A 7,664-nucleotide genomic window follows, 5' to 3' on the forward strand; every position below is an offset into this window, starting at 1 on the left:
TGCTGAACTCTTGTACCTCCAGAGAAGCGGAGCCTGCTGGTGAAGGAGCTGCTGAGCCTCTCGCCCAGCCAGTGCAGCCACATGCTGCGCAACATGCCCCTCAGCCTGGCAGAAAAACGCGCCCTCCGGTAGGTGCTCTCCCGCTGGCCCTGGCCGGGCAGGGCTCTCACAGCCGGAGCCGTCCCAGCGCCCGTGCCACCCTCTGGCATCCCTCTCTGCTGGGCAGGCAGGAGCTGAGTGTGCCCAGGGGCTCCCCGAGGCAGCACACGCAGGACTGGACCCCCTCCGCTCCCTGCGGGTGGTCCAAAGACTATGTTGTCCTCGTAAGTCTGGAGCGCGGGTCTGCACAGCAGCCGTCGGGGGCTCGGGTACAGGCTCCGGCCCCGGTGCTCTCCCCAGGCTCCCTCTCTCCAGGGCTGCCGGGACTTCTGGTACAGGCTCCTCTCCCCGCTCCCCGCGGCGCAGCCCTGGCACTACGCCCTGAAGCAGATCAGCGGCCGCTTTGGCTCCAGCGTCCTCTCCTACTTCCTCTTTCTCAAGACGCTCCTCATGTTCAACATCATCTTATTCCTCATCCTCCTCATCTTTGTGGTAGCCCTGCAGGCTGCGTATCCCCCTCCCCGAGCCAGCCCCCAGCCCTTCACCGGCCTCGAGCTCCTCACTGGTGCGGTAAGCACTGCCAGCACATCAGCGCCAGCCCATCCATCCCTGGGCCAGGAGCTGCTCCAAGCCCGGGGTCCAGCTCTGCATCCCCTGCCACGGCAATGCCCCGGTCCCTGTCCTCGCACAGCTGAGTGCTGTGGGTGCCCGGTGCTGCCCTGCCCAGGGCACAGTTGGGCCAGGCTGGGCGAGGAGCCACAGGCACCAGCGAGATCGCCGTGGGCCCCATCGTGCACTTTCCCACAGGGCTACTTCACTCACTCGCTGCTGTACTACGGCTACTACAGCAACGTCACCCTCAACGACCCCTGCACCTCCGGCCCCAACGGCAGCGTGTACCCCCTCGCAGCCCCCCTGCTCCCATACAACATGCCGCTGGCCTACGTGTTCAGCGTTGGGGTCTCCTTCCTCATCACCTGCATCCTGCTGGTGTACAGGTGGGTCGGCAGCGCCTCCAGCAGCGCCAGCCTTCCCGTCGCCACCCGGCCCTGACGCCCTGCCCCTCGCTGCAGCATGTCCCACTCCTTCGGGGAGAGCTACCGCGTGGGCAGCCCGGCGAGGGACCTGGCCGTCAAAGTCTTCTGTGCTTGGGACTTCAAGGTGATCCAGAGGCGCTCGGTGAAGCTGCAGTGTGAGAACATCCGCACCCAGCTGAAGGTGAGGAGCGGGGCTGGGGTCGGCTCCTGCACGCCCCGCGCCCTGCGGTGGGCAGGCGAAGGCGTTCACAGGAGTCAGGGCTCAGCACCCCTCTCCCACCGCTGCACGGGGGGGCCCTGCAGCTGCAAATACCCCCTGGCCCTGCACCAGCGCTTCGTCCATCAGCCCCCTGGGTCCCACCTCAGTGCAGCAGGACAAACCCTCACTCCGGACCTGGACCCGGAGCATGTTCAGCAGCACCAGCGCCACTCTCTTCCAGGAGCTGCTTGCGGAGCAGCGGTCCCGCTCCCGCTCCCTGAGCCTCGGCCAGCGCCTGGGGCACACTGCTGTGCTTCTGCTGGCCTGGGCCCTCTCGCTGAGCACGGTGCTGGTCTGCATGCTGGCTGTGTACTACTTGTCGGAGCACATGCACGTGGTGAGTGCCGCCCCTCACCATGGGATCTCCTGCCCTGCTGTTGGGGGGCCGGGCTGGGGCACCGAGGTGGGAGGCCAGAGCAGCCCTGGGAGGCAGGGGCAGCCCTCTTGCAGCTCCCCTCATGGCACCAGCGTTTGCTGCCCTCCCCGAGGGCGCCGGGCTGCCGGCAGCCGCACGCTTACCCTGGTACCCACTCCCCCGGTCCAGCAGGACCACCGAGCCCAGGGCAGCGGCAAGTGGCAGCAGGAAGCCATGCTGCTGGTCCTGCCCCTCGTGGTGTCCCTCCTCAACGTGCTGATGCCCCGCCTGTACAACTTGCTGGCAATGTGGGAGAAGCATGATTCCCCCGTGGCAGAGGTCTACGTGGCCATCTGCAGGTAGGCTGGCCGGGGTGGGGGAGCATCCTGCACCCCCCCTGCAGTGTGGGGGGAGGCTTTGGGGCAGGGCACCCTGTCCGTGGGGCTTGGCCCCCTCCGTTCCCAGGGTTCAAGGTGCCCGGTCCCGCTCCTGCTCCCCAGGAACCTCATTCTGAAGATGGTGGTCCTCGGGCTGCTCTGCTACCAGTGGCTGAGCCGGAGAGCCATCTGCTCGACAGAGGTCAGCGCTGCCACCCCGGGGCCATGCAGAGCTGGGCTCCGCGCAGGATCTGTGCGAGGGCATGCGGCGCCCGTGCGGGCTGACTGCACCGTGCCATCCGGGCTGTCCCTTGCTCAGGGAGCGTGGAGCAAAGCCAAGGCTGCAGTCCCAGCACCAGCAGGGGCAGGGGACTGGCACCACGGGCACCATTCGCTCCTTTGCTGGGGAGACAAGGGCACCTGAAACACAGGGTGGCTGGGGAAAGGGTGCAGGGGAGGAAAAGGTCCTCACACCCCACGGGGGCCACAGAATAGCCACGGGAGAGGAGAGGTCTCACTGCACACTTGATGCCACCTTTGTTTGTCTCCCCAGTGCTGGGAGACCTGCGTGGGGCAGGACCTGTATCGCTTCGTGGTGATGGATTTAATATTCACCCTGCTGGACACGCTCTTCGGGGAGCTGGTCTGGAGGTAACGTGTCCTGGGAGGGGTCCCCCCAGCACAGCCCCGGCTCTCTGCTACCCAGGCGGCGTTGCCCCGGCGCGCCCAGGCTCCGCTGCTGTCGGAGGGGGAAGATGGGCTGCCGAGCATCCCCCGCAGCGGCAGTGTGGGAGCAGAGCCCTGCTCCTTCCCAGGCTGATCTTGGAGAAGAGGCTGAAGAAGAAGCAGAAGCCCGAGTTTGACATCGCCCGAAACGTGCTGGAGCTGATCTACGGGCAGACGCTGACCTGGTGAGATGCCGTCTTGCCTGGCACGGCTCTGCTGGCGAATGCCTCGTGGTGCCCTGCGAGCCCCGCGGCTGGCAGGGACCGGGCATGGGGAGCCCCACGTGTCAACGAGCGGGGCCGTGTGAGACCCCCACTCCCCAGCCCCGCACGGGTGGGACAAGGGAGACGGGCGGCCCAGCAGTCAGCGCCCAGCACCAGCCACTTACAGCCACAGCCCACCCGGCAGCTCTGGCTTTGGCAATGGGGTGAGAGCCACGGGGAGTCGGCAGCAGAGCATCCCAGCTCCGGTCTAGCATTCCCCACCCAGCTGGTCCCCCCCGAGCTCTGGGGAAGGAGCAGGCTCCGGTGCACACGCAGCCCCTCTTGTTTGTCCGGACCATAATGGCGCTTGCTGCTCCAGGGGACCTGCTCCCCCCCAGCCTGTCTGCTGGGCTGCTCAGGCCCTTGCTTTGCCACCCCCACCTTTCTGCAGCCCCCAGCCTCGCGGCCCACTGCCCGAGGAGGGGATCCACACGTGTGCCGCTGCGTTCCCGCTTGCATCGTGCCTGGGAGCCACAAAGGCTGCAGCCGCCCCGGGGGTCGGTGAGGTCCCAGCCCCGGCACAGGCTGCGCAGCAAACCTGGCACGGGGCATCGTGTGCTTGCTCTTTGCTTTATGAAAGCCTGGTGGGGGCCGGCAATGGTGCCCTGCCGCTGCCCCGAGCTCTGCCCACCCATGGCTCCCGTGGGGCTCAGACCTGGGACGAGCTTGTCTTCCCCCCTCTCTCCCAGGCTGGGTGTCCTCTTCGCACCACTCCTGCCGGCCGTGCAGATACTGAAGCTGCTGCTGCTGTTCTATATCAAAAAGGTGCGAGCTGCCCCCACCCCACAGCTCCCCCTGCGTGCCCACCATGGGCAGCCCTGCAGCGGTGCTGCGCCCTGCCACCGGAGCACGCAGCAGAGGTGCTGCACCGTGCAGCGAGCAGTGCCGTCCTCCTGGGAGGGAGGAGGTGCTGCTGGGGACAGGGGGTCCCTGAGCTTGCCCAGCTCCTGGCAGATGGGAGGGATGGGACAGCGGGGTGGGGGCAGCTGTCCTGCTCGCAGTCCTGGGACCACGGAGGTGGCAGCATGCAGGACTCTGCTCCCTGTCTGCAGACCAGCCTGATGCAGAACTGCCAGTCCCCCAGCAAGCCCTGGCAAGCATCACACATGAGCACCGTCTTCATCACCCTCCTCTGCTTCCCGTCCTTCCTGGGCACAGCCATCTTCCTCTCCTACACCATCTGGTCGTGAGTACCCGCCGGACCACGGCCAGGGCGCAGAACCGCCAGGTGCCTGGTGGAGGAGAGGGGTTTGGGGAGACCATGCCCCCCCCGGCCCCGACAGCCTGTGGAACACGTCATCCCCAGTGCAGGGCTGTGCAATGCTGCCGCGGGCAGGGGGGTGCTGTCTGGCCGGTGGTCATTGCACAGAGCGGAGCAGCGGTTGGCCTGTGCCCGCCTTTCCCAGCTGTTCCTGATGCAGGACGAGGGGATGAGGACCCCCTCGTCCAGCCCCCAGGGATGGCTGGGGCAGGCGAGGCTCGGTCCCTGGAGGCCGGGCAGTGCCCTGGGTTGGGGGTAGCGGCCGGCCGGGCTGCCCATCGCTCTGACCGACCCCATTGCTCTGCCTGCTCAGGGTGCGGCCGTCAGAAACCTGCGGTCCCTTCCAGGGGCTGGAAACCATCTCCAAGTCAAGGAAGACCTGGATGCAATTGCTGGAGAAGTCCAACCCGAACATTACCTGGTTCGCCTGGGTCCACCAGCACCTGGTGGAGAACACCTTCCTCCTGTTCTTCCTATCCGGGGTCCTAATGTGAGTAGGGACCCAAGCGTGAGGCTGAACCCTGGGCCCATGCTTTGGGGGTCCCCCTGCCACAGCCCTGAGCAGGGTCTGGGAGCTGGGGTTTTGCTCCAGAGCCCTGCGCCCTGGCACGGTGCAAGGAACGCGGTGACCCCGGCTCCTTGGCCCAGCTGCCACCGTCCCATCCTGCTTGTCATTGCAGAGCCTTGATCTACTTCAACATCCAGGTGGTGAGAGGCCAGCGGAGGATCATCTGCCTGCTGAAGGAGCAGATTTCCAACGTGCGTGAGCTCCGCGTGCTGCCCCTGGCTGGACCCGGCACTCCCGGCTGCTCCATGCCCTGGTCCAGCCCTGGGACTGCCAGATTTGGACTCTGACCCCAACAGCGCTGCCGCCTCGGATGTGCAGGAGCCCATCCCACACTGATCACTGTTGTCGCTATCTCTGCTCTTGCAGGAAGGGGAAGATAAAATATTTCTCATTCAGAAGCTTCACTCCGTTTACGAGCAGAGGGAGGGACGCGCCTGAATCCCGGGTAAGGCCCGCAGGAAGGGGAGAGGGGGCTGACAGGGTGGTCAGAGCTCGGCTGGGTGCACGGACGCTCCTCTGCTCCGTGCTGGGGTGGGAGCAGGACAGCGCGGCGCTGCCAGGGCCACCCGAGCTGTGGCAGAGCAGTGCTTGCCGGGGAGCGGGAGACACAGGAGAGGATGGGGTGAGCCAGCCTTTCCCAGAGGCATTTCCCCTCGCTGCGCCGGCACAGGCGGCAGCACGGCCAGCTCGGCCGGTGGCTGGGCACACGTGGCTGAGCACACTGGGGGGACGCCTGGGCTGCCCTGGAACCCAGCGGGTGCTGGATCCCTGGCACTGCTGCAGCCCAGGGATGGCACCGGCTGCCACAGAACCAGCACAAGGATAGGGAGGGGGCTGGGGACAGGACCAGGACAGGGACCAGGAGGGCGATGGGGACATTGAGAGCCTCCTCTCCATTCCCAGCGTGGAGCAGTGCTGCCTGCCCCTGGCAGCAGACCCGCGGGGTCTCAGGGACCGTACATCTCCTCTTGTGTTGCACTCCCCAGGAAGGAGCGGGACAGGACAGGGCTCTGCTTGCAGCTGGGGACTGGATCCAGCCCTCTCTGAGCCATCGCAGCCTGGTGCTGGAAGCAGCGGGGCCGTGGGGTGCTGGGGAAGGCCATCTCCTCCGGGTTGCAGTGGCCAAGGATCCACCGGGGCACATTGTCCAGCAGCTCCAGGGGGATGCTGTGGCACAGGGCTGCTGGTGCTCCCTGCCTCGAGCCGCTGGGGGAGCAGCAGGACCAGGGCCAGGGCCGCCAACACGTCCCGGGGCTTGGCTCCACGCGGGGCTGGCTCCCCAGCAGAGCCCTTCTCCGTGGGCGGTTGCTGTTAGCAGAGAGCAACTCTCCCTCCTGTGATCGCCCCCGCCGGCCTGGAGAACAGCTTTGGGCTGTTTCAGAAGCCTTCGGGGACAGTAAACTTTCTGGCCCCCTTTGCACTGCCCAGAAGCAGCGAGGATGGAGCCAGGAGCTGCCAGGCATCAACCCAGCGCCAGCCCCGTGTCTGGCTTGCCAGGAGGAGAGGAGCTGGCCAACACCTTCCCCACGTGAGGCCACGTGGCCCCCCCCAGGCTGGCCAGCTGAAAACCACCATGGTGCCCAGCGCCGGGCAGAGGCAGCTGATGGCTCTGGCTCCCCAGCCGCAGGCTGACCCGGCCCATTAAAGTGTTTCGGTGCAGGAGGGCTCCCAGTCTCTGTCCGGACCTGCCGGGCTCAGAGCGGGCAAGTGGGTTTGGTGCGTTTGTTGGGGGTGGCGACTCAGCAGCCACAGCAGGGTGTGCTCGCGCTCCTCCGCACCCCCTGCCTGCCCCACCGCGCTGCCCCGGGAAGAGCCCAGCTGGGCCACGGAGCAAGGGCCGCTGCCGCCTCATCGCATCCAGCCCCAGGAACCACTTGCCATCGTGACGCAGTGTCCCCAGCCCTGGGAGCCGATCGCTGTCACGGCGCGGTGTCCCAGCCCCTGGCCCTGGCCAGCTGGTTGCCCCCGTGGCACGGCACCGACGGACCCAGGGAGGGTTGTGCCGCGGCGTGTGCCAGGCCCAGGCACCCACAAATACCCCGTGACTTGGCACTTGTGCCGCCGGGTGATGCAGTGCGCCACCCGCCCCAGCTGGGCGCTGGGCTGTCGGCACAGGGCGGGTTATCGGTACGGACACAGGCACGGGTTGTTGGTGCAGGCACGGGACGGGTTCTCCATGCGGACCCCACTGTTCTCTGAGCCCAAGCGAGCGCCGGAGGGCGGCCACTCAGCCTGCCCCGGCTCCCAGCACCCACCCAGGTCCCCTGCAGTCTTCCCACATGTCCCCCTGGGCCACCCCACGAGGGCTGCAGGGCCAAAGCTGCCGGCAGGAGCCCCACACGCGCTCGGCCTCCAAGCTGGGAGGCGTTACCTGCCCCTGCCCTGCTTACCCCGGCCCAGGCGCTGCCGCACGCCCCAGCCCCACAGCCACCTCCCCTGCACCCAGAGGTGCCAGCACAGCCCCCTGCCAGCACAGTCCGGCCTCTGAGGCCCCAGCTCGTCCCTTCCCCAAAAGGCCGGGGTTTCCCCTGAGCACATGGCAGCCGTCAGCCTGGACAGTAAGGTGGATGTTTTACTGTGAAGTCCCACAGGGTTCCTTCTGCCACCAGCCTGTGACACCGTCCTGTGCCCCACTGCCAGCCCCGCGCAGGGCAGTTGCTCACTGGCCACCTCCTTCGGTGACGGGACTTGCCTGGGCTGCCACAGGCGGCCGGGCAGG

General features: G+C 67.2%; 1 protein-coding gene across 1 annotated transcript; it reads left to right on the forward strand.

The window, feature by feature from the left end:
* Positions 1–26: 26 nt before the first annotated feature.
* TMC6 (transmembrane channel like 6) lies at positions 27–6,131 on the forward strand. Its single transcript, XM_035900136.1, has 16 exons — positions 27–128; positions 227–323; positions 415–669; positions 907–1,097; positions 1,173–1,317; positions 1,577–1,732; positions 1,940–2,109; positions 2,251–2,329; positions 2,681–2,778; positions 2,943–3,038; positions 3,806–3,881; positions 4,169–4,302; positions 4,691–4,867; positions 5,058–5,136; positions 5,312–5,390; positions 5,932–6,131. The coding sequence occupies exons 1-15, from the start codon at positions 82–84 to the stop codon at positions 5,381–5,383; spliced, it is 1,872 nt and encodes a 623-aa protein (XP_035756029.1). The 5' UTR covers positions 27–81; the 3' UTR covers positions 5,384–5,390; positions 5,932–6,131.
* Positions 6,132–7,664: the final 1,533 nt, after the last annotated feature.

Source organism: Egretta garzetta, unplaced genomic scaffold (assembly GCF_000687185.1).
Source record: "Egretta garzetta isolate BGI_Z169 unplaced genomic scaffold, ASM68718v1 scaffold381, whole genome shotgun sequence".
NCBI classification, from domain to species: domain Eukaryota; kingdom Metazoa; phylum Chordata; class Aves; order Pelecaniformes; family Ardeidae; genus Egretta; species Egretta garzetta.

Coding starts and splice junctions, on each gene's coding strand:
- TMC6 (XM_035900136.1), top strand. CDS start 82: ATGCTGCGCAACATGCCCCTCAGCCTGGCAGAAAAACGCGCCCTCCG. Junction 1,318..1,576: donor ACATCCGCACCCAGCTGAAG/GTGAGGAGCGGG, acceptor ACTCTCTTCCAG/GAGCTGCTTGCGGAGCAGCG. Junction 4,303..4,690: donor CTCTCCTACACCATCTGGTC/GTGAGTACCCGC, acceptor CTGCCTGCTCAG/GGTGCGGCCGTCAGAAACCT.